General features: G+C 44.0%; 1 protein-coding gene across 3 annotated transcripts in view; it reads right to left on the bottom strand.

Annotated features, from left to right (window-relative positions):
- PDXDC1 (pyridoxal dependent decarboxylase domain containing 1) overlaps positions 1-25,391 on the bottom strand; it is a 65,115-nt gene extending 39,724 nt beyond the window's left edge. Inside the window, exons 1-4 of one of the 3 annotated variants that reach the window (XM_030798046.1) lie at positions 25,035-25,391; positions 4,121-4,194; positions 3,545-3,607; positions 98-178 (exon numbers count right to left, since the gene is read on the bottom strand). In XM_030798046.1, coding sequence (XP_030653906.1) covers positions 98-178; positions 3,545-3,607; positions 4,121-4,194; positions 25,035-25,055 — 239 coding nt within the window. In that variant the 5' untranslated portion in view covers positions 25,056-25,391. The remainder of the gene's footprint in view (positions 1-97; positions 179-3,544; positions 3,608-4,120; positions 4,195-25,034) is intronic. The other 2 variants (XM_003269307.4, XM_030798047.1) reach the window with 2 other exon arrangements.
- Positions 25,392-26,858: the final 1,467 nt, after the last annotated feature.

Raw genomic sequence — 26,858 nt, 5'->3', positions numbered from 1 at the left:
GAAATACAGCTTCTTACTGGAGCAACTTGTCAGAGCGCAATCACTACTGAAATCAAGAACACATACACTTCAAAAGAGAAGCTGCCAGGTTCATTACCTGGGGCTCTGGGGCTCCTCATCTTCATCTCCATGCATCAGATTCTGAACTAACTGGAGGATGCTCACCATATCTTGTCCACTGCAGAATAAAAAGAGTTGATGGGCTGATGGGAACAGCACACATCCCCCACAACTCTCCCACTACTTCCCTCATCCAACTAGCTTCAAGTTTTTTTTTTTCTTAAGCAACTATAAGAGAAAGAACGTGGTATATAGTTTATGCTTTTTAAAAAACAAAGCTCAAATTATAAACTGAATTCTGATATAAACTTACTTGTGGTTAAATAAACCTTCTACCTAATTATGAGTTTCATTTTAATAAATGTCACCAGTCTTTTTATTTTTATTTATTTATTTTTTTGAGACAGGGTCTCACTTTGTCACCCAAGCTGGAGGGAAGTGGCATAATCTGGGCTCACTGCAACCTCCGCCTCCCGGGATTAAGCGATCCTCCTGCCTCAGCCTCCTGAGTAGCTGAGATTACAAGTGTGAGCCACCACGCTCAGCTGATTTTTGTATTTTTAGTAGAGATGGGGTTTCACCATGTTGGCCAGACTGGTCTTCAACTCCTGGATTCAAGTTATCCACCCTCCTCGGCCTCCCAAAGTGCTGGGATTACAGGTGTGAGCCACCACACCCAGCCGTTTTTTTATTTTTGGTAGAAACAGGGTTTTGCCATGTTGCCCAGGCTGGTCTCAAACCACTGAGCTCAAGCAATCCTCCTGCCTCAGCCTCCAAAAGTGCTGGGATTACAGGCCTGAGCCACCTTGCCCATCCACCAGTCTTGCTCTAGCAATACTTCTACACATTTCATTTGAATCTTGGAGTACAAGACAGAGAATACTTAATAAGCATGTAATAAGAGCCAAAAGTCCCTATAACATGTACTTATATAAGTATATACTATACATTATACAAAATATAAAATATAAATTATATAAAATAAAATATATAATCATCCTTAGTATATTATAATGCTAGACAGTCACAGAATACTCCAATGCCATTGGTATATCTAATTTTCCTCCTTAGGGATCTTGTCCGTTTGGACTAACAGCCTTTAACAATGCAAGCTTCATTTATTACCAGCTCTTCCCCAAGCTGGGAACCTTGAGATCTGCTTAGAGTGTAAAAATATTTTACTTCTATCCAAGATATGTTGCTATGAAACGCTCATTACATGAGGAGATGGAAGGTTAGAAAAGAATTTGAATGGCTGAAGTAGCAAGCAATGGCAAGGCAACTTGCAACAGGAACAACATAAAGCTATTCCTCTGTTAATGAGCATAGATTAAAAAGATGTTTCCTCTTTCAAAGAAGGAAGTGCCATCAAAACAATGTCCCCAAACCAATTGTCCCCAAGGTGCTGCCCTTCAAGAGAGGGGCTCTGGGCCTTGGACACTGTAGATTAGAGCAGGCAGGGGTCCTTGAGGCACATTTGGCTGCCTGCCACATGACCTTGAGCAAGCTATTCCAACTTGCCAAGCCGGACGTTATGGATTTGGGAGGCTTCAGACAGTGAAGGTATGGCACTTAGCTGTGCCTGACACGTTACTAGTCTTGAATGCTGGGTGGCAGCACTCCTAAGTGTGAATCCTCCTACTCAGTGGCTTAAGGCTGAGAATTACAGTTGCTGCTGGGAGTATCTCTCCTGGGAAAACGTCCGTGGAATTAGGAGACTAAACCTTAAAACTTTTGGTTTCCATCAGTAGGCCTGGAATGAGGAGATTTTATAGGACCTGCCTCCTGTTCTGAGCTGTGAATGCACGTCACACCTAGCTTCACATCAGCATTATTCATGCTACGAATAGGAGTGACTGTTTTAAAGTATTAGTATCTCGGCGTGTTATTGCCACACTGTGATCCTTCCTCCACACTTTTCTTTTGCAACCTGGTTCAATTTATATTCAGGTCAAAGAATATTTAAGGGAGTTGTACTGTTTACTTATGTGCAGTTTCCTGGTTATAATAGGAAAAAAAAATAAGTTTGTCTCAGGGAAGCTGGGCTGGGATACTAATCCCAGATTAACTGCTAATGTCTAGTGAAAATTTTAGTCAGCTACTTACTTTTTTGCTATTTTTCCTGCTATTCAAACCATGAAGACGTGACAGATTTGCTTCAGTTGCCAAAAAATAAGTAATTTTACATTTTCCTTTCATTTACATTATGAAAACAATAAATCTTATCAAATTAAAACACCTCTCAGAATAAAACTCAGTCTACCAAATAGATTACAGGTTTCAAGAGTGAACTAAGTATGATACACCAGTTACAATGATGAATTTGTATATCACTTTCATTGTATTTGATACGGTCTCGCCATGTTGTTCAGGGTGGCCTCAAACTCCTTGACTCAAGCGATCCTCCTGCCTCAGGCTCCCAAGCAGCTGGGACTACAGGTGTGCACCATGGTGCCTAGCTCCACGTATCACTTTTGAGTCATGAGGTTGTATTAAATTGTTGGTTTTTCAAAAAATTTTTGGCCAAGTGTGGTGGCTCATGCCTGTAGTCCCAGCACTTTAGGAGGCTGAGGCAGGCGGATCACCTGAGGTCAGGAGATGGAGACCGCCCTGGCCAACATGGTGAAACCCCGTCTCTACTAAAAACACAAAAGTTAGCTGGGCGTGGTGGTGGGTGCCTGTAATCCCAGCCACTCAGGAGGCTAAGGCAGGAGAATCGCTTGAACCTGGGAGGCAGAGGTTGCAGTGAGCCGAGATCACGCCACTGCACTCCAGCCCGGTGACAGAGCGAGACTCCGTCTCAAAATTAGAGAGTGTCTCTATCACTCAGGCTGGAGTGCAGTGGTACAATCACAGATCGCTGTAACCTTGAACTCCTGGGCTCAAGTGATCCTCCCTCCTTGGCCTCCCAAAGAGCTGGGATTACAGGTGTGACCCACTGTACTCAGCCTCTATTAAATTCCAAATGGGAGAGGGAGAGAAGCCAGTAGGTGCAGCAATATCACCAACCAGCCAACGGCACTTCAGTTTTCTAATGTTATCCTGCACATAAGTCTATTTAAAAATTTGCTATGTGTTCATTAAAACTAAAACCGTAAGTCAATGATGATAAGACACTGGTTTAAGAAAAATGTAGGCCGGGCACAGTGGCTGACACCTGCAATCCCAGCACTTTGGGAGGCCGAGGTGGGCAGATCACCTGAGGTCAAGGTCAGGAGTTAGAAGCCAGCCTGGCCAACATGGCAAAATCCCGCCTCTATGGAAAATACAAAAATCAGCCAGATACGGTGGTGCATGCCTGTAATCCCAGCTACTCAGGAGGCTGAGGCACAAGAAAGAACTGCTTGAACCCGGGAGGCGGAGGTTGCAGTGAGCCCAGATCGCACCACTGCACCCCAGCCTGGGCAACAGAGCACGACTCCATCTCAGAAACAAACAAAAATTTACACCTTAACTAAAGGTATGGATCCTCATTGCCACCTACCTGCCCTGGAGTGGGCCTGGAATATCTCCAGATATGAGCTTTCCATTTTCCTCTTCTGTTCTTCTAATTTAAAGAAAAGAAAAAGCTGTTTATGTGTTTCATCATACCAAATTTCTAACTCCTGAACATGCAAACATGACCATGTTGCCTATAACCTCCCAGTGACTGAGGCAGGATTTCAAACACATTTATCACATCTCCCTGCCTCCAGTTTCAGGTATCGTTTGAGTTTCTGGAAAAGACAAGAATATGCAACAAAAAAGTTCCACCCACTTCTTGTTTACTTGGTGCTCTATATGACCTGAATATATAATAAGTATTTATAGAGTCAAATCAATATATTAAGTAAATGAAACTCTTAATAGACAGAATTAAATAGTATAAGTCTTTCCTCTCAATTTCGAAATCCTTTAACTACAGGGCACCTTTTATCCAGGACAAATACCAATTTTGAAGTCAGCCGAAGCTGTGTGTGACACTGTGAAGCCAAGAGGCACCTTTAACAGAAGGAAATCGGAGCCACTGGCTTCACAGCAGGCTGAACTCGTTGAACAGGGTCATCTCTGTCCTACTCACCTCTGACTGTCCTCCAGCATCTTCATTGCCTCCTTCAAGTTTTTTCCCATTTCAGCTAACGTGGGGTCTGCTATCTGGGAAACAAAAAAAAAAAAAAAAAAAAAAGAAAGAAAGAAATTTTAATAATCCTCTATTACCTCTACAACACAATTTACCCAGAAAAATTAGGTGCATAATTTCTCCTGGATTTACTGTAAAATACATGCATGATTTTAAAACTTGCAATAGTACAAAAGTATAACAGAAAAAGTAAAAGTCTTCCAGCCCCACTTTCCAGAGGAAGCCGCTGTTTTTATTTTTATTTTTTGAGATGGAGTCTCACTCTGTTGCCCAGGCTAGAGTGCAATGGCACAACCTTGCTCACTGCAACCTCTGCCTCCTGGGTTCAAGTGATTCTCTTGCCTCAGCCTCCCAGGTAGCTGGGATTACAGGCACACTCCACCATGCCCAGCTAATTTTTGTATTTTTAGTAGAGACGGGGGTTTCAGCATGTTGGCCATGCTAGTCTCAAACTCTTGACCTCAAGTGATCTGCCGGCCTCGGCTTCCTAAAGTGCTGGGATTGCAGGTGTGAGCCACCGTGCCTGGCCTCCTTAAGCTCTTTTTGAACTTTAGTGCCATGTGTACACCTATCTCCCATCCAAAAAGTAAACAAAATAGAATTTAAATTTTTCTACGGAATTATTATTTTTTCACCATTCATTCTGGGAAGAACCACGTGAGGCCAAAACCAAGGACCCCAACCTTCTTCACTTGGTGCCACCTTCCCACTTGACAAGTTACAAGTCCCATGGGGGTAACCACAAGGTCCCCTCAGCCTGGCCTTTGTACACAGCCCCAGGGTATCGGCAACGCATGACCTACACTCCAAGGCAACTGGACAACTTGGTCTTTGGTGAGATCACTTCTGATAACAAAGTGAGTCCGCTTTGCTTCAGACAAGCAATGTGGCAGTGATACAAAGACATGCTATTTTGACAAATATTATTATTTTTGAGACAGTCGCTCTGTTACACAGGCTGGGGTACAGTGGTTTGATCGTGGCTCACTGCAGCCTTGACCTCCAGGGATCAAGTGATCCTCCCACCTCAGCCTCCTGAGTACCTGGGAATACAAGTGCTCGCCACCATGCCTGGCTAATTTTCAAAATTTTTTTGTAGATACAAGGTCTCATTATGCTGCACAGGCTGGTCTCGAACTCCTGAGCTCAAGTTATCCTTCTGCTGGGATTACAGGCTGAGCCACCGTGCCCGACCGTTTTGCAGAATTAAAACATACACATTCATTTTCCTTTCTCTATTCTTAATCTCTGTAGTTATTTTTATGGAGAAAATTCTTGTTGACTTCAATCTCTATGTAGTATGAGTTGTGTTATAACAATAAATTATATAATATATATATTACATATAATACATATAATATCATATTACATATAATACATATAATATCATATATAAGTTATAGCTCTTTTGTTCCCCTCTTACTCTTCTAAGTGTGCTGCTTAAAGGAAGAGCTGTGTTTACCTTTTCCTGTTGCTCACTGTATCTGCAATATCTTACAGCATGGCATACAATACGTACGTATTTAAAACTGCATTGCCTCCTCAAAATTGTTTTTAAGAAATTCCACTCCATTTATCAGTATAAGATTCAGAAATTGTTACATTCTAGAAGGGACCTAAGGGATCTAGTCCAGGGATTTTCCAGCTGTGTTCTCCTGAGCCTTAAGGTCCCTGGGAGAACTCTGAGAAGGAAGGGTTAGGTAAACAGTTGGGGCTTCTAGCTCCCTAGCAGATCAGCTCTGTTTTATATAACAGGGTTTTGAGTAAAGTTTTTATTTGTAAAAAGTTTCATTGAATGACAAAGGGGATATGACCGCCGACCCTACAGAAATACAAACTACCATCACAGAATACTATAAACACCTCTACGCAAATAAACTAGAAAATCTAGAAGAAATGGGTAAATTCCTCGACACATACACCCTCCCAAGACTAAACCAGGAAGAAGCTGAATCTCTGAATAGACCAATAACAAGCTCTGAAATTGTGGCAATAATTAATAGCTTACCAACCAAAAAAAGTCCAGGACCAGATGGATTCATAGCCGAATTCTACCAGAGGTAAAAGGAGGAACTGGTACCATTCCTTCTGAAACTATCCCAATCAATAGAAAAAGAGGAAATCCTCCCTAACTCATTTTATGAGGCCAGCATCATCCTGATACCAAAGCCTGGCAGAAACACAACAAAAGAAGAGAATTTTAGACCAATATCCCTGATGAACATCGATGCAAAAACCCTCAATAAAATACTGGCAAACCGAATCCAGCAGCACATCAAAAAGCTCATCCACCATGATCAAGTGGGCTTCATCCCTGGGATGCAAGGCTGGTTCAACATACACAAATCAATCAATGTAATCCAGCATATAAACGTAACCAACGACAAAAACCACGATTATCTCAATAGATGCAGAAAGGCCTTTGACAAAATTCAACAACACTTCATGCTAAAAACTCTCAATAAATTGGGTATTGATGGGATGTATCTCAAAATAATAAGAGCTATCTACGACAAGCCCACAGCCAATATCATACTGAATGGGCAAAAACTGGAAGCATTCCCTTTGAAAACTGGCACAAGACAGGGATGCCCTCTCTCACCACTCCTATTCAACATAGTGTTGGAAGTTCTGGCCAGGGCAATCAGGCAGGAGAAGGAAATGAAGGGTATTCAATTAGGAAAAGAGGAAGTCAAATTGTCCCTGTTTGCAGATGACATGATTGTATATCTAGAAAACCCCATCGTCTCAGCCCCAAATCTCCTTAAACTGATAGGCAACTTCAGCAAAGTCTCAGGATACAAAATCAATGTGCAAAAATCACAAGCATTCTTATATGCCAATAACAGACAAACAGAGAGCCAAATCATGAGTGAACTCCCATTCACAATTGCTTCAAAGAGAATAAAATACCTAGGAATCCAACTTACAAGGGATGTGAAGGACCTCTTCAAGGAGAACTACAAACCACTGCTCAATGAAATAAAAGAGGATACAAACAAATGGAAGAATATTCCATGCTCATGGGTAGGAAGAATCAATATCGTGAAAATGGCCATACTGCCCAAGGTAATTTATAGATTCAATACCATCCCCATCAAGCTACCAATGACTTTCTTCACAGAATTGGAAAAAAACTACTTTAAAGTTCATATGGAACCAAAAAAGAGCCCATATTGCCGAGTCACTCCGAAGCCAAAACAACAAAGCTGGAGGCATCACACTGCCTGACTTCAAGCTATACTACAAGGCTACAGTAACCAAAACAGCATGGTACTGGTAACAAAACAGAGATATAGACCAATGGAACAGAATAGAGCCGTCAGAAATAATGCCACATATCTACAACTATCTGATCTTCCACAAACCTGACAAAAACAAGAAACGGGGAAAGGATTCCCTATTTAATAAATGGTGCTGGGAAAACTGGCTAGCCATATGTAGAAAGCTGAAATTGGATCCCTTCCTTACATCTTACACAAAAATTAATTCAAGATGGATTAAAGACTTAAATGTTAGACTAAAACCATAAAAACACTAGAAGAAAACCTAGGCAATACCATTCAGGACATAGGCGTGGGCAAGGACTTCACGTCTAAAACACCAAAAGCAATGGCAACAAAAGCCAAAATTGACAAATAGGATCTAATTAAACTAAAGAGCTTCTGCACAGCAAAAGAAACTACCATCAGAGTGAACAGGCAACCTACAGAATGGGAGAACATTTTTGCAGTCTACTCATCTGACAAAGGGCTAATATCCAGAATCTACAATGAACTCAAACAAATTTAGAAGAAAAAAACAAACAACCCCATCAAAAAGTGGGTGAAGGATATGAACAGACACTTCTCAAAAGAAGACATTTATGCAGCCAAAAGACACATGAAAAAATGCTCATCATCACGGGCCATCAGAGAAATGCAAATCAAAACCACAATGAGATACCATCTCACACCAGTTAGAATGGCAATCATTAAATAGTCAGGAAACAACAGGTGCTGGAGAGGATGTGGAGAAATAGGAACACTTTTACACTGTTGGCGGGACTCTACACTAGTTCAACCATTGTGGAAGTCAGTGTGGCGATTCCTCAGGGATCTAGAACTAGAAATACCATTTGATCCAGCCATCCCATTACTGGGTATATACCCAAAGGATTATAAAACATGCTTCTATAAAGACACATGCACACGTATGTTTACTGTGGCACTATTCACAATAGCAGAGACTTGGAACCAACCCAAATGTCCATCAATGATAGACTGGATTAAGAAAATGTGGCACATAGGCTGGGCGTGGTGGCTCAAGCCTGTAATCCCAGCACTTTGGGAGGCCGAGGTGGGCGGATCACGAGGTCAGGAGATCGAGACCATCCTGGCTAACACGGTGAAACCCCGTGTTAGCCGGGCATGGTGGTGGGCGCCTGTAGTCCCAGCTACTCGGGAGGCTGAGGCAGGAGAATGGTGTGAACCCGGGAGGCGGAGCTTGCAGTTAGCCGAGATCGTGCCACTGCACTCCAGCCTGGGGGACAGAGAAAGACTCCGTAAAAAAAAAAAAAAAAAAAAAAAAAAAAAAAAAAAAAGTGTGGCACATATACACCATGGAATACTATGCAGCCATAAAAAATGATGATTTTATGTCCTTTTTAGGGACATGGATGAAGCTTGAAACCATCATTCTCAGCAAACTATCTCAAGGACAAAAAAACCAAACACTGCATGTTCTCACTCATAGGTGGGAATTGAACAATGAGAATACACGGACACAGGAAGGGGAACATCATACACTGGGGCTTGTTGTGGGGTAGGAGGAGGCAGGGGGGATAGCATTAGGAGATACACCTAATGTTAAATGAAGAGTTAATGGGTGCAGCACACCAATATGGCACATGTATACATACGTAACAAACCTGCATGTTGTGCACATGTACCCTAAAACTGAAAAGTATAATTTAAAAAAAATAAAAATAAAAATAAAAAATAAAGTGTCATTGAAAAGAAAAAAATTCTTTGGGAGGCCAAGGCAGAAGAATCACTTGAGGCCAGGAGTTTCAGATCAGCTTGGGCAACATAGTGAGAAATAAATTAGCTGGGTGTGGTGGTGCACACCTGTAGTCCTAGCTACTTGGGAGGCAGAGGTAGGAGGATTGCTGGAGCCTGGGAGTTTGAGGCTACAGTAAGCTATGATTGTGCCACTGCACTCCAGCCTGGAACAGAGTAAAAAGCTGTCTCAAAAAAAAAAAAAAAAAAATTGTATAGCATAAAAATGTCTGATTCTGGTCTAACATTTTGGAAGTGAGGAAACTAAGATGCAGAGAGCTTAAGCAACTTGCCTATGGTCATGGAGCTAATAAATGACAGTCAGGTGCCAAAACCTGGGGTCCCTGACTCCTGTTGCTGACCTCTATTATATCACACTGGCTCCCACAAGGGCTTACAAGGTAATCATTTAGCCACAACCAAATTTTTAGATAAAATAGACAAATTTTAAAACAAGTATTTTCCATAAAATTCACCACTTTAACTATGAGAAGGCTCAGAAAGCACTCGAAAAAGGCCTCAGTGCTGACAGTGAGGAGAATGAGGAATATGATGGTCAAGAGAATTTATCTTCACCCGCCCGAGTCAGCTGGTGATGCTCCTGACAATCCTCACTCCTGTGACACTCCCGTGTGTCCCCTACCATCTGGCCAAATGAAAAGATAAACAGTTTGGCTTGATTCACACCATCATGCTCCCAACGACCGTCCTGTCTGAAACATCCTCATGACTTTTATCTATCTCTCTCCTAGCACCTATTCAATTACAAGTCAACAATTCCAGGAAGCCTTTACAGATAAAGCCACTTTTGCTCTTTCCCATCCCCTCTAATGATACTGACGCCTTTTTTCCTAAACCAAAAATCTAGACTTGTTGCTTGACAACGTTGGTTGTATTTATGGGGACAATGGGACAGAATGCTTGCAGTTGTTGTGGCTGCCATTTATCCTCATGATTCCTTATACCCTTTACTGTGAATTGTTTTATAGATGTGCTTTCCAGTATAAATGTGCTCCCCAATTAGATTACAAGCTTCTTGAAGGCAGGGATTCAGACTCCTACTAATTTTGACTTCTCTTTAGACCAAGGGTCTAAAGTTGGCTCAATTCTCCAATTGTCATATTACCCTGAAAATCCCTTAGGAAGGCATGCCAGAGTGGATATCAACATACTGTTCTCTAAGTGCAACACAGCTATTTCTTTCAATAGAATTATAATGAATATTTCCGTTAAGAATAGATAAAACATGCCAGGTGTGGTGGCTCATGCCTGTAATCCCAGCACCCTGAGAGGTCAAGGCAGGAGGATCAGCTGAGTCCGGGAGTTTGAGATGAGCCTGGGCAACATGGCAAAACCTTGTCTCTACAAAAAATACAAAAAAAGTAAGCCGGGCATGATAGTGCATGCCTGTGGTCTCAGCTACTCAGGAGGCTGAGGCAAGAGAATTGCTTGAGCCCAGGAGGTCAAGGCTACAGTGAGACAAGATTGTGCCACTGTCTGGGTGACAGAGCAACAACCTATCTCAAAAAAAAAAAAAAAAAAATAGACAAAATACAGCTTAGGCAATATGGCAAAACCCCGTGTCTGCAAAAAATACAAAAATCAGCCAGGCGTGGTGGTGCATGCTTGTAGTCCCAACTACTTGGGAGGTTTAGGTGGGATGATCACTTGAGCCTGGGAGGTTGAAGCTCTGGTGGTGAGCCATGATCACACTACTGCACTCCAGCCTGGACAAGAGAGTGAGAACCTGTCTCGACAACAACAAATATATATATATATACACACACACACACACACACATATCTATATATATATATAATACATATATATACACACAAAATAGTTTAGAAGCCATATTGTGTGAATATGCATTTATAAACACTAAAATCTCATGTAATGACAAGATGCTTAAACTGAAAGGCAAGAGGGAAATGCAGATTCACAATCCCCAGGTCAATCTCTGACTCTGGAGTGCACATGCAGTTTACGTAAACGTAAACTGGCTTATGTTTAAATTGTTCTTGCTGGCCGGGAGCGGTGGCTCATGCCTATAATCCCAGCACGTTGGGAGGCCGAGGTGGACGGATCACCTGAGGCCCAGGAGTTCGAGACCAGCTTGGCCAACATGGCAAAATCCCGTCTCTACTAAAAATACAAAAATTAGCTGGGCATGGTCACGTGTGCCTGTAGTCCTAGGTACTCGGAAGGCTGAAGCAGGAGAATCACTTGAACCCAGGAGGTGAAGGTTGCAGTGAGCTGAAATTGCGACACTACACTTCAGCCTGGGCGCCAGAGCAAGACTGTCTCGAAAAATTAAACAAAAATAAATAAATCGTTCTTGCTCTTCAGGGGGTAAGCCCAGGGGAGAGTGGGTGGGTAGGAAAAGCAGCACTGATAGTTAAGTTTGGGTGAATAAACGTGAACAATGACTCCAATGCCGTAGACCCTCACGTGTTTGTTGCATTAATCGGATAATCCAAAATATGAAGTATTATCCAGTTTCAGGATAATATTAAGATCTAAACCAATGAATGCTCTATGAAAAGTTGTAGATTAACTGATCCCTTAAAACTAAAAACAGCGTCTTCATAAGCTTCTACTGAGGGCAGCTACCACTTTCTTCATCACATTTCTTATCCTCAATAGCTGTGGGCAATGCCAAAATAGCTGTATGATCAACATTAATAAACAACAGCAGGGCAACAGCCAGACACAAACCTAAATGAAGAATTAAACTGTATAAAGATGTATAAAGATGTCTATTAGTTAGTATATAGAAGGAGACTGTTTGATAATGTTGGCAGAAAAAAAAAACAGGCCAGCACAGGGGCTCACACCTGTAATCCCAGCACTTTGGGAGGCCGAGGTGGGTGGAGATCACCTGAGGCCAGGTGCTTGAGACCAACCTGGCCAACATGGCAAAACCCCATCTCTACTAAAAATACAGAAATTAGCCAGGCGTGGTGGGGGTTGCCTGTAATCCCAGTTATTCGGGAGACTGAGGCAGGAGAACTGCTTGAACCTGGGAGGCGGAGGCTGCAGTGAGCAGAGATGGTGCCACTACACTCCAGCCTAAGAGACTGGAAAAACAGTATTCTATGTCAGGTTCCTGGGAAGAATGTCAAATAATTTCTGAATCCCTTAGCACTGAGTGCAGGGTCAGACACAGAGTAAGTATTCAATCAGATTTATGATCCTTATAATTACTAATACTTACTGGGTTGCTTACTATATTCCAGGCTTGTGCTAATAATTAACGCCTCTACACACATTACTTCCTCACAAGCCCCAAATCATAGTACGTTTTAGAGCCAGAATTTACAACTAAGTAAAATTCTAGGACCAGTGCTCTTAACCACTGGGCAATACTGCTTCTCAATTTTATCAAGTAAGTAAATGAAGCAACTCAACACTTTAAAAAAGCTCGTACTCAAAAATGGTATTTAGAACTAAAGTTTAATTTTAAAGATTATCCTTGCTTGATTAATGTTTTCACCTGGGAATAAAGTGACTCTTTACAGGGAAAATTTCTACTTTACAACAGTCTCAACTAGATGGCCGTAAACTCATCATCCAGATCAGGGCATTTTTTTTTTTTCCTTTTTCCACCAACCCTTAAACCCGAGCATTTTTAAGAGTGAAAAAGTGGCCAGGCATGGTGGCTCACACCTGTAAAACCAGCACTTTGGGAGGCCAAGGCAGGGGGGCGGGGGGGGGGGGGGGGCAGATCACCTGATGTCAAGAGTTTGAGACCAGCCTGGCCAAAATGGTGAAACCCCGTCTCTACTAAAAATACAAATATTAGCTGGGCGTGGCAGTGTGCACCTGTAGTCCCAGCTACTCAAGAGGCTGAGGCGCAAGAATCACTTGAACCTGGGAGGCAGAGGTTGCAGTTTGCCAAGATCGTGCCACTGCACTCTAGCCTGGGCAGCAGAGCAAGTCTCTGTCTCAAACAAAAATCCCAAAACCAAAAAAAGTGCAACAAAGCATTTACAGAGTGGGTATATCTACATGCACATTTTCTGATAGATACTAATTGCTGAGAATTTAGACACAGTTATACCTCTCTACAAATTCATAAATTATATTTCAAGTACAGTTAATTCTGTTGTATAAATGAAGTGGGTTCAATATTTTTGCTACAATTTTATCTAACACAGTAGCATGATAGGTATGATTTAATTCTCCTTTTCTAAGAAGAACCATTCAATTGCATGCTCACTGTCACAGAACTGAGACTTTTTTTTGAGATGGAGTCTCATTCTGTCTTCCAGGCTGGAGTGCAGTGGCTTGATCTCGGCTCACTGCAACCTCCACCTCCCGGGTTCAAGTGATTCTCCTGCCTCAGCCTCCTGAGTAGCTGGGATTACAGGTGCCCGCCATCACGCCCAGCTAATTTTTTGTATTTTTAGTAGAGATGGGGTCTTACCATGTTGGCCAGGTCAAACTCCCGCCCTCAGATAATCTGCCTGTCTCGGCCTCCCAAAGTGCTGGGATTACAGGCATGAGCCACTGCACCCAGCCAGAACTGAGACTTTAATAGGTAGCTCATTTTATAAAACAAGCCCTACTATTCATACCTTCATGAGCACTTTTTACAAACTTATTTTTTTTTTTTTTGAGACACAACCTTGCTTTATTGACCAGGCTGTCACAGTGGCGTGATCATAGCTGGCTGCAGCCTTGAATTCCCGGGCTCAAGTGATCCTCTAACCTCAGCCCCCTGAGCAGACATGACTATAGGCACATGTCACCATGCTTAGCTAATTTTTAAAAATTTTTTGGAGAGACATAGTCCTACTATGTTGCCCAGGCCGATCTCAAACTCCTGGCTTCACGAGCAATCCTCTTGCCTTGGCCTCCCAAAGTGCTGAGATTAGAAATGTGGGCCACAGTGCCTGGCCAAGAATCGTTTTTATGCCAAGGGATTTTTATCACTTTCAGACAGTATGGGATATTAAAATACTCCCTCACTATCAGAAGAAATATTACATATGTAATGTTAAAATTGCTTAAAAGTTCTGACAATTTAAATGTTGGAGGAAAAGTCAAGAATCAAATGCAAGGTAAGATGGTAAAGGAGGCCAGGGAGCAACTCTCAATTTTTGAAAAAATCTAACGGAAAATTATAAATTGGCAAGGCCGGGCATGGTGGCTCACACCTGTAATCCCAGCACTTTGGGCGGCCGAGGCAGGTGGATCACGAGGTCAGATCGAGACCATCCTGGCTAACACAGTAGAAACCCCGTCTCTACTACACATACAAAAAATTAGCCGGGCGTGGTGGCGGGCACCTGTAGTCCCAGCTACTAGGGAGGCTGAGGCAGGAGAATGGTGTGAACCTGGGAGGTGGAGCTTGCAGTGAGCCAAGATTGCGCCACTGCACTCCAGCCTGGGCGACAGACCAAGACTCCATCTCAAAAAAAAAAAAGAAAAGAAAAAAAAGTTGTTTATCATATCTTCCAAAACTGGTAACTACAATAGAAAAAAAAGGTGTCTTTAGAGCCTAAGATTTGGGAATTAATGAACTAGTCACTTTAAAAATTTTTTCATCTTAGGCTGGGCACAGCGGCTCACACCTGTAATCCCAGCACTTTGGGAGGCCAGGGTGGGCAGATCACGAGGTCAGGAGATCGAGACCAGCCTGGCCAAGATGGTGAAACCCCATCTCTACTAAAAATACAAAAATTAGTCGGGCGCAATGGCGCACACCTGTAATCCCAGCTATTCGGGAACCTGAGGCAGGAGAATCGCTTGAACCCAGGAGGCAGAGGTTGCAGTGAGCCAAGAATATACCACTGCATTCCAGCCTAGGTGACAGAGCAAGACTCTGTTTCAGGGGAAAAAAAAAATTTCATCTTTTGAAAACACACTAATCAACACTTTTCCTCAGTTAAACCAGTTCACCAAAGTGTGAATTTAAAAAATTATACATTTGGCCAGCAGTGGTGGCTCATGCCTGTAATTCCAGCACTTTGGGAGGCAGAGGCGGGAGGATCACGACAGGAGTTTGAGACCAGCCTGTCCAACATGGTGAAACCCCGTCTCTACTAAAGATACAAAAAATTAGCTAGGCGTGGTGGTGTGCCTGTAACCTCAGCTACTCAGGAGGCTGAGGCAGGAGAATCATTTGAACCTGGGAGGCAGAGGTTGCTGTGAACCAAGATGGCACCATTGCACTCCAGCCTGGGCGACAGGGTGAGAGTCCATCTGAGAAAAAAAAAAAAAAAAAAATATATATATATATATATATACACACACACACACGTATACATATATGTGTGTATATATATACACACACACACACACTTACTTTTATGTGATTTGGAAAAAAAAAAAAACTCACACAAACACGCACCTCAAATCCCAGAATTTAGAGACATTACAGTTGAGCACAAATCTAAGTTAAAAAAAAAAAAGGGGGGGCAGTGCAGGGATGGGATGGGTGGGTAAAGACGGCTAGAGTGACAGAAAGCAGGGCAGGGATCCACTGCAAAAGGACACAGGGACGTTTTCAGGGAGACGGAAATGCTCTGTACCTTTTTTGGGGTGGGTGGTAGGGGACTTATTTTTTGAGACAGGGTCTCACTCTGTCACCCAGGCCAAGTGCAGTGGCACTATTGTGGCTCACTGCAGCCTCACCCTTCTGGGCTCAAGCGGTCCTCTCACCTCAGCCTCCCAAGTCGCTGGGACTACAGGTGCATGCCACCAAGCCTGGCTAAGTTTTTATTTTTTATAGAGATAGAGGTCTCACTGTGTTGCCCTGGCTGCCCTCAAACTCCTGAGCTCAAGAGATCCTCCTTTCTTGGCCTCCCAAAGTATTGAAATTACAGCTGTGAGCCACTGCACCAGGTCAATGCTTTGTATCTTGATCATGCTGGTGGTAATATCACTATACACAACTTCCAAAACACAAACTGTATAATTAAAATGGGTATATTTGTTGTATGTAAACTGTCCCCCAATTTTTCATAAAGGGGGAGTAAACTGATGTAAAGTAGATTTAAAGGAAAATACTAAGCAAATAATAGTATAGGTGGTACAGTGATGTGGCCAAATTCACAGATGGTACATGAATAACTGCTGTTTGGGAGATACAGAGCTAAGCCTTTAAAGAGAAGGCTTTTTTTTTTTTTTTTTTTGAGATGGAGTCTTGCTCTGTCGCCTAGGCTGGAGTGCAGTGGTGTGATCTCGGCTCACTGCAACCTCCGCCTCCCGAGTTCAAGCAATTCTCCTGCCTCAGCCTCCCAAGTAGCTGGGACCACAGGCACATGCCACGACACCCGCTAGTTTTTTTGTATTTTTAGTAGAGACGGGGTTTCACCGTGTTAGCCATGATGGTCTTGATCTCCTGACCTCATGATCTGCCCGCCTTGGCCTCGCAAACTGATAGGATTACAGGCGTGAGCCACTGCACCTGGCCAAGAGAAGGCTTTTAAGAGAAGCAGCCTCTATAAAAAAGAAAGTCTAAAATTTATTTTTACAAGTATATTAATTGTAACATTCATCAATGCTAGAAGTATATAACACTTCTGTTTCAACAAAGTTTTTTTTTCAGGAAAGGAATGTTCTTATTTGGGGGACTTTTAGGGCTTATTTCGGAGGTCTCTTAAGGGCTAACTAAAGACAAACCAGCTGCTCATATTAGAAGATCTTGGAGTTATCAAACGCTAGTTTATACCATATGCATTAGACATATAAAAAATCACTACCTACCTTCGGCTGAGATAAAAAGCAAGAGGTAAAGCTCCAGACAGCTGTTCCTAACTTAACTACTCTTGCCTCCCACAGCTTTCTGAACAAGGTAAATCCTGAATAGTGATCATCATTCAACCTTCATCTCGGCAAAAGGCATTTCTTTTCCTCCCAGGCGAAAACAAACAGTGCCTGCTGTCTAGCACTAGTTAAACAAGTTCCCCAAACACCACACACGTCTATTATAATACATACCTCTGAGAAGCCACAGCAAGAACACAATGTTCCTTATGGGCCAAGGATGAGAGAAGAGGACAGGAATCCTCCAAGTTGATACAGTGACTTGTAAACCTGGTTTATCTTACTGGAATCTCAGTCTCTACATTTGTAAGTATTTTTGCCTGATTCAACAGTACAGTATTTAATTAAGAACCAGAACTTTTGTCTCCTCCCATCTTCTTTTTTTTTTTTGAGATGGAGTCTCAGTCTGTTGCAGTGGTGCAATCTCCTGAGTAGCTGGGACTACAGGCATGAGCCACCACACCTGGCTAATTTTTGTATTTTTAGTAGAGATGGGGTTTCACCATGTTGGCCAGGCTGGTCTCGAACTCCTGACCTCAGGTGATCCACCCACTTCGGCCTCCCAAAGTGCTGGGAGTACAGGCATGAGTCACCACGCCCAGCCGTCTCCTCTCATCTTCTAAGAACTGGATACTGTCATTTGAAAGTCTTATTTTTAACCATCATGGTCTCTACGCTTGAGTGTCTGTGAGAATATGAAGACATACTGTAATTACTGGCTCATTAAGCATCATAATCTTCCTAGTTGCAAAGGGTTAGCCAAGTACTGTATAAAGTATAACTACGAGTATTTAACCTTACAAATTCCTCAAGAAGATAGGCATAAAATAGGAAAGAAAAGGGCAAAAATAGGCCGGGTGCAGCGGCCCACCTGAGGTACGGAGTTCGAGACCAGCCTGGCCAACATGATGAAACCCTGTCTCCACTAAAAATACAAAAAATTAGCCAGGCGTGGTGGTGTGCGCCTGTAATCCCAGCTACTCAGGAGGCTGAGACAGGAGAATCGCTTGAACCCAGGAGGCAGAGGTTATAGTGAACCAAGATCGCACCACTGCACTCCAGCCTGGGCAACAAGAGCAAAACTCCATCTGGGAAAGGGAAAGGGAAAAGGGAAAGGGAAAGGCCAAAAATACCCAACAGTGGAAAGGAGGCAGCAAAGTTAACTGCACAGATCACATCTCAGTCACAGAGAGCAGTACGTGAAGGAGGGAAAAAGCCTCTAATCACTTGACTCAGATATACGTTAGAGATGCTAGAGATCCAACTCCGTGTTCCAAAAACCTGTGTTCCCAGAGACCACTACTGCAGTGTCGATTCACACAGATCTTATAACATGAGTAAACGCTTCCAGATAATGACACTGACAGAAAAACAGCATACAATAGGAAAGCTCTACTCCTAAAAACTTTACTGTTTACCTGGAATCACACCTTTATTCTGGAACAAAAAGAAAATTGCTAAACAGAAGCAGATACTGTTATAACTCTTCCTTAAGATAAGCTTCTTTACAGGCAATGTTTAACTAGTGCTAGACAGCAGGCACTGTCTGTTTTTCCCTGAGAGGAAAAGAAATGCTTTTTGCAGAAATGAAAGTTGAATGATTACCACCATTCAGGATTTACCTTGTTCAGGGATTGTTAGTGAGTGATCAAATCAGAAAGGTAAAGATGAAATGGTTTTCCTGTTTCTTGATTTTTATCTACCAGCAATGATATGAGGCACACTCGTAAAGATCTGAATTACATTTACAATTAAACTCTAGAAAAGCGTAATTCTGAGCTAAATATTCTGCCTGAAGAATCTCTTCCACACAGTCTTTCCTGGTCACTTGCTCCTTGCACTCACAATTTGTTTCTTAATTCCTATGCTTTTTATCCCTCCTTTCTATACAAGGATTTGTCCAAAAAAAGTATATCCCTTACCAGAACACGACCTCCTACAGGGGTCACATCTTACTCACCTTGTGTCTCTGTCAGCACTCAGCACTGGGCTTTGACCACAGCTCACCTTCCATTCATAAAAATTATAAATCAAGGCTGGGTGCAGTGGCTCACACCTGTAATCCCAGCACTTTGGGAGGCCAAGGCGGGCAGATTACTTGAGGTCAGGAGTTCGAGACCAGCCTGGCCAACATGGCGAAACCCCATCTCTATTAAAAATACAAAAATTGGCCAGGCACGGTGGCTCATGCCTGTAACCCCAGCACTTTGGGAGGCTGAGGCAGAGGTCAGGAGGTCGAGACCATCCTGGCTAACACTTGGTGAAACCACGTCTCTACTAAAAATACAAAAAATTAGCTGGGCGTGGTGGTGGGCGCCTGTAGTCCCAGCTGAGGCAGGAGAATGGCGTGAATCTGGGAGGCGGGGCTTGCAGTGAGCTGAGATTGCGCCACTGCATTCCAGCCTAGGCCATAGGTCGAGACTCCATCTCAAAAAAATAAAAAATAAAATAAAAAAAACAAAAATTAGCTGGGCATGGCGCAAAAATAATCCCAACTACTTGGGAAGCTGAGGCAGGAGAATTGCTTGAACCCAGAGGGCAGAGGTTGCAGTGAGGCAGAGGTCGCATCGAGGCGAGATCGCGCCACTGCACTCCAGCCTGGGTGACAGAGCAAGATTCCGTCTCAAAAAAAAAAAAAAATTATAAATCAAAACAGGTTTCTGCTTTAGGTGACAACAGATGAAATCAAGCTCAAGCAACTTCTACCTATAACTCATAATCCTAGATATAGTGGAGCAAAGATGGATATGGGACCATCAATAGCTCTGCCACTGACTTCCCCTGCAATCTTGAATAAATCAAGAATGAACAAAGCCATAAATATCTAGGATCAGGAACTTTGTACTAAGGCCGAGTCCCATCAGTTTTCTCTGACAGCCAGTATTAGATAATCATTTACAGCCACAGCCACCATGCATCTGTATGCAAAACCCTCACATTATAACATTGGAATTGGCTTTATATGAAAGCTACAACTACAGCCTCTCATCTCCTCTCATTCTATATAAAAGAGTGGGATCTACAAAGCCATACACGGAAAGTGGTCATTTCAACCTTGCCTAACAGGGGTTCTTTTCTCATGCTTTTTAAGGAAGGAGCAGGAATAGAAATTCTCGGAGTCCTTATCAGTAAGTAATGATCAGGAATGTTCCATTGATGCTGCTATAAACCTCTAGCATAACAGCAAGGTGACAAAGAATTTTCTAAAATCAGGCCCAAATAGGAGGAAAGAAACACTTAGCTCAGGAAGAGTTCAAGAACCAAAAATGGGCTGAGTTGTGCTGATTTCGGTCAGAAACAGGGTCAAAGTTGCCTCTTTCAGAGATGAGAATTAGATATAACAAGTAATTGGCTGGGCACGGTAGCTCATGCCTGTAACCCCAGCACTTTGGGAGGCCAAGGCGCGTGGATCACTTGAGGTCAGGAGCTTGAGACCAGCCTGGTCAATATGGTGAAATCCCATGTCTACTAAAAATACAAAAATTAGCCAGGTGTGGTGGTGGGTGCCTGTAATACCAGCTACTTGAGAGGCTTAGGCCGGAGAATTGCTTGAATCCGGAGAGCAGAGGTTGTAGTGAGCCGAGACTGTGCCACTGCACTCTAGCCTGGGCGATAGAGGGAGACTCCATCTCAAAAAAAAAAAAAAAGCAATTGCCAGCTCTTAGCATTGTCCAGTGGAACCTTCTTTGCGATGGAAATGTTCCACGTCTGTGCTGCCCAGTGTAGCAGACATCAGCCACATGTGGCTGTTGAGCACTTGAAATGTGGCTAGCATGACTGAGGAAAGGAATTTTAAATTGTGTTTAATTTTAATCTCAATGTAAACTGCCAAATATGGCTAGTGGCGACCAAACCGGAACTGTAGCTCTAGATTCCCTAAATTAGGGACTTTCAACGACAGGCAATTCCCTCCACCGCTTGGGGGACAACTGCCCCCATCCTGAGACATTTCTTATTGTTACAACTAGGGGTAGGGAGTGCGACTAGCATCTACCGAGCAGAGGTCAGGAACACTGCTAAGCATGTTGCCATGCACAGGCCAGCCCCCCATAACAGCAAATTATCTGACCCGAAATATCAGTAGTGCTGACGCTGAGAAACTGCTTTAAGTTTGCTCAAGGATAGAATTAAAGTAAATGCAAACAAACTGTAGTATACCTTGTCTAAACATAATACCCAGGAAGAATGAGATTTTTTAACCAACAGAAAAACGTCTGGGCTATTCTACAAGTTTAGAGTAGCACGTTTTGGCCTGGCATGGTGGCTCACGCTTATAATCCCAGCACTCTGGAAGGCTAAGGCAGGACGAAGGCTTGAGCCCAGGAGTTTGGGACCAGCCTGGGAAATATAGTGAGACCTTGTCTCGAGAAAAAAAAAAATTGTTTGAATTAGCTCAGTGTGGGGGTGAGTGCCTGTAGTCCCAGCTACTCAGGAGGCTGAGGCACGAGGATCACTTGAGCCCTGGAGACGGATGTTGCAGTGAGCCGAGATTGTACCACGGCTCTCCAGCCTAGGTGACAGAGAGAGATCCTGTCTCAATAATAATAATAATATAACAGGTTTTTACTGAAAGGTGTGTTTAATAATGTAAAATCTTCATCATTATAGTGATTACTTCCTGTGGCATTTTCCTTATTGAATATTAACATAAGTACACACTGTGAGACTCTGCTACAGGGCCTTGTTCCTTATGCCTTGGACATGGGGGGCAGGGACAAAGCCCCTACTCCTACTCTCCTAAGTTTGAATTTCCTTTGCCTCCTCAATTAACCCATCTGATTTATTGGGACATCACTAATCTCAGATACAAGAAAACTGATACTGTTGTGGAAGAAAAGCAAATCGTGACAAGAAAATGGCTCTGTTATCACAGGTCTGCACGTTTACATAACAGAAAAAGCAAGGGACAGAATTTTTTTTTTTTTTTTGAGACGGAGTCTCGCTCTGTCACCCAGGCTGGAGTGCAGTGGCGCCATCTCGGCTCACTGCAAGCTCCGCCTCCCAGGTTCACACCATTCTTCTGCCTCAGCCTCCCAAGTAGCTGGGACTACGGGCGCCCGCCACCACGCCTCGCTAATTTTTTGTATTTTTAGTAGAGACGGGGTTTCACCGTGCTCTCGATCTCCTGACCTCGTGATCCGCCCGCCTCGGACTCCCAAAGTGCTGAGATTACAAGCGTGAGCCACCGCGCCCAGCCCAAGGGACAGAATTATATTTGGACCAAATCCAAATCATTGAGTGATTCTACTAAATGATGATCGCATATTTTGTTTTTGTTTTTTCACATACATTTTAAAGTGAGAGATATTATTTTAAATTTTAGAGGGTGAGTATCAAATAACATTGTGGTTTCTGTAATCAGTATAAATTACGCAAGAATCAGTTTAAACGGAGTCATTCATAACTGCTCACATAGCTCTCGAGTTTATATTAACAATGTAGAATTTAACGCAGCATAGTCTATTCCTCAAAGAAACAGGAATAATGAACACAATTAAATGTTTCACTTTGACTCAGACTATTTTTCAGAACATAAAGTCATCAACACTCATATTACAGCAATGCTTTTTCTTTTCTGCCCAATTAGCACCAACATAAATCGTTCATTCCATCTAAGGCCCTGTATTACTTCAGAGAATATAAATGTAAGTACCGGCCAGGCGCAGTGACTCACGCCTGTAATCCCAGCACTGTGGGAGGCTGAGGCAGGCAGATCACGAGGTCAGGAGTTTGAGACCATCCTGACCAACATGGTGAAACCCCGTCTCTACTGGGAATACAAAAATTAGTGAAGCGGGCAGATCACAAGGTCAGGAGTTTGAGACCATCCTGACCAACATGGTGAAACCCCGTCTCTACTGGGAATACAAAAATTAGTCGGGTGTGGTGGCACACGCCTGTAGTCACAGCTGCCGAGATCACCTCACTGTACTCCAGCCTGGGCAAGAGAGCGAGACTCCGACTCAAAAAAAAAAAAAAAAAAAAGTAAGTCCCATAGTTCTGAAAAACTTACACTCAGAATTTTCAGATTGACCTAAGGCAGAAACCTCCAGCCCACATGTTCTGAATTCCTAAAAGATCACTGCAATTTTTTGTGAATAATCCAATATTAAACACACTGGAATTTCAGTCCCTCTTGAGATCCTCATTGAGAGAGTTTAAGATCTTTTATCATCAATTAACACTTAGGGAGCAACCACTGAAACCTACTGATCAAATGCCAGAAAAGTAATATTTAAAGGAGGATTCTGACCCACTCTGCAGATTTTCCTATAAAGGCTAATCATTCCTGGTGGAAAGATCACCCCAGTTCTTTAGGATTCCAATTACAATCACATGAAACCCACCCACCTTCTTAGGAAATTGAAAACACCACTTTGCATCATTTTGTACTCAATTGCTGGTGTTATAAACATGATCTTGACAAGGATTTCTCAGCCTCAACACTGCTGACATTTTGGGCCAGAGAATTCTCCACCGTGGGGGGCTGTCCTGTGCAACGTAGGATGTTTAGAGGCGTCCCTGGCCTCTAACCACTAGGTACCGGCAGCACCTCCCTGCCCCCATTGTGACAATCAAAAATATGTCCAGAGATAGCCAAATGTCCCCTGGGGAAATAAATTGCCCCCTGCATTAAGAATCACTCATCTGGACAAACTCAAAGTACCAAAAGGTAGGCATCCTGCTAATCAGAAGACCGGAAAGACTTTATTCCCAGCCAGGAAAACACGTAATATTCACCCCAGAGATGGCACAAGAAAACCATATTATCTTTTTCTTGTTTTCCACCCAATTTATGCTAACCAACCGAGGAGTAGGCTATACCACTGTGAGCACATGAAGACATCTGGCCCAACTTTTACAATTATTGCCTTCAACTCTCCAGTGACAAGTGAACAAAATCTACAGCAGCTGCTGCCTTGAAAAAAGACAAAATATATTATTCCTATCAGCTCAAAATTAAAATGTAGCCGTCTTAAAACACTAGCATTGCTCCTGAATGCCACATGCATGAAAAACCCTGTATGCACTGGATTGGACAAGCAGACTCCCAAGCTGGAACAGAGAGAAAGGCTTTGAGGGAGGGCAGAATGTCAGGTACCGAAAGCAGGAATCCGTGAAGAAACCCAAACCGGTTCCCATTTACAAGCCCTAACACTGAGACAATGAGAATCCGTTTCACATGGTAGAGCAGTCAGCAAGGTACACCACGCTGCCGTTCCCCCAGGGGGAAACCAGAGGTAGCTCTGTTACCAGTGTATTTCGAGTTGACTCGGGGATCCCTCCTCGCCACTGGAATGGGGGAGCCAGGAAGTTGTGGAGCAGCTGCGATCCCCGAAACTCAATTCGCAATCTACGCAATACCCACCCCTTTCTGGAACTCAGAGGTTCTCGCCCGGTGATCGCAAGCTCAGCATCAGAATCACCTGCGTGGGGCGTTGTGGGGGGCGGGGGGGGAGGTGGCAGTTGAACACGCAGATCCCCGTCCCGCCCCCAGAGGTTCTGACCCCAGGCACGAACCTCCGCATTTTACCAAAGGCCCCAGGTGATTCCCACTCAGACTGAAGTTTGAAAACCACTGCTTTAACAATTTTCATTCCTAACTCGGAGACCAAGAAAAACCTACAGGTTTGCAGCTGGCTCTGAAATAACTGCGGCTTCTTTCCGGGAGCATCTGGGGCCGCCAGCGGAGAGCTCCCGGTCCTCCGAAAGGGCCAGCCGAGCTCAGGCCGGCCACTCGCGGAACCTCGGCAGGGCCGAAGGTCGGCCCCGCAGTCCCAGTCCTGGGCTCCGGGCCCCTCGCGGCCCCCACGGAACCCCGCCCAGCCTCTTCGGCCCACGGGGACCCGAGAGACACCCGGCCCCGTGACGCGCCCGGGCCCCAGCCGCCCTCCGGGCGAGGCCTCCTCAGGCGGGGCCCGTCAGCCCGCGTCCCCCTGTCTGGGTCACAATGGCAGCTCGAGACTGGGAAACAGTCGCCTCGGAGGCGGGAGCCCCGGGCCGCAGCACCGTCCCCATCGCCCCCTCCCGGTACGGACCTTCTCCAGGGACGCGTCCATGGCTGAGGCGGCCGGTGGTGGCCCGGCGGTCCTGAGCTCTACTTCCTCCTCCCGCGCCCGCCGCTCTTTCCACGCTGGCAGCGCTGACGTCCCCCGCGCCCGCGGCCGGCGGGGCGGAGAGGAGGAGGAGCTGCCCGGCGGCGCCGCGGGCTGGAGAACCTGAGGGTTGAGGGGCGGTGGGGCGATGCAGGGCGGGGCCCCGTGGCGGTGGGCGGAGCCCTCTAGGCTTCCGTACCTGGGCGACACGCCGGCCCTCCCTAACGTGCGCAGGTGAAGGGGGGAGGATGCCTGGTGGATTGTTTACCAAACTCTTTCCAGCAGCCTGTTGCAATCATCAAGGTAGAAGTATAATAATCACAAAGTACTATTCATAGAGTGAAAGGCTGGAAATACTAGTGACGCGCCTTCACTGCCGGGCCCAGGCTTCCAAGTCTCCCGCCTCACCTCCCGCCGGCATCCCTCGAGAATGGAACAGGCCATTAGCCACGGAGGCGGTGAGCGAGCGAGCAACCTTGCGCAGGCGTAGGACTCGCAGCTTCCTCGGCGCCCGTGGACTTGAGGGTTTTGGGGTTGGGGGCTACTTGGTGAACTCTGTTCAGAGAAGGCACTGATCTAAGCTGAGGTGTTGTCTCAGACCTTACCGCTGAATTCTAGACGGAAAAAATTGTTGAAACAACTGGTCTAGCCTCCTTCATGTCACAATTATGACTTGTCAGGTAATGGGTAATAGTAATAATGATAATATTAATACATCAGCTGCTGCTCTTCCATTTTCCTATTTCAGCAGCTCTAGGAGATCATTATCCCCATTTCACAGTGCCGATCTAGGTAGGATTCAGACCCAAGCCCCATGAGTCTACATACTGCTTCCACTCCTACTTTAAATGTTTTTAAAAGTTAATTTTTTATTAATTTTTTTATCTTGTTAACCGATGAACTGAAGAGAAAAAAAATTAAAATCTCATTTTAATACAGAAGGTGGGGGTGTCTCACTATGTTACCCAAGCTGGCTTCAAACTCCTGGCCTCAGGCGATCTTCCCGCCTCAGCCTCCCCAAGTGCTGGGATTAAGGGCGTGAGCTACCACGCCCGGCCACTTTTGCAATTTTACTGCAATGTGTTTCAAACGAATGGGGAGGGCGTACGTTTGCTTAGTAGATTCCTCCGACCTTAATGTGGGAAACTGATAGAGACTACCACAGTTGCAGTCAATGGAACACTTCACCTCTGCGATGACGCTACAACCACAGTCTTACTCCTTTTCTCTCCTGTTTTATACTTTTCCTCCAGCAATCTGTGTAAACAAGGTCACATTTGCAGCGCAGTAACTCCATGTTTTGAGCTATCTACGTTGTATTTGGTAAATTGCCTGGTTATGTTAATGAAATTATTTTCTACCAAAAAACCCTTGTGTGCTGGTTTAGACTGTACTGGGGGAATTATTCTGACTCTCTAAAGAGCTTTCCAAACAGAAGGAATGATAGATTTATGTCCTTCAAGAATTGAAGATTGAATGTACCCCCGCTTGAGCAAAACAAGTCACTTTTCCAACGTGTTATGAAATTTTTCAAACGTAGAAAAGTTTAAACAATTGTACAGTGAACAACCATGTACCCACTACCTAGATTCTACAGCTAATTTTCCCTATATTTGCTTTATCAAATACGCATCCATATATCCATCCATCGATATATGTTAGTACATTTCACCTCTGAGCACCTCAGCTTGGGTATCATTCAAAACTAGTAAATTTTAAAGTCACCTCCAAGTTTCTGTGGATTACATTACAAAGTATAATAGATTC

This window comes from Nomascus leucogenys, chromosome 18 (assembly GCF_006542625.1).
Source record: "Nomascus leucogenys isolate Asia chromosome 18, Asia_NLE_v1, whole genome shotgun sequence".
NCBI classification, from domain to species: domain Eukaryota; kingdom Metazoa; phylum Chordata; class Mammalia; order Primates; family Hylobatidae; genus Nomascus; species Nomascus leucogenys.
Note: the sequence above shows the minus strand (reverse complement) of the source record. Positions and strands in the feature narration are given on the sequence as shown.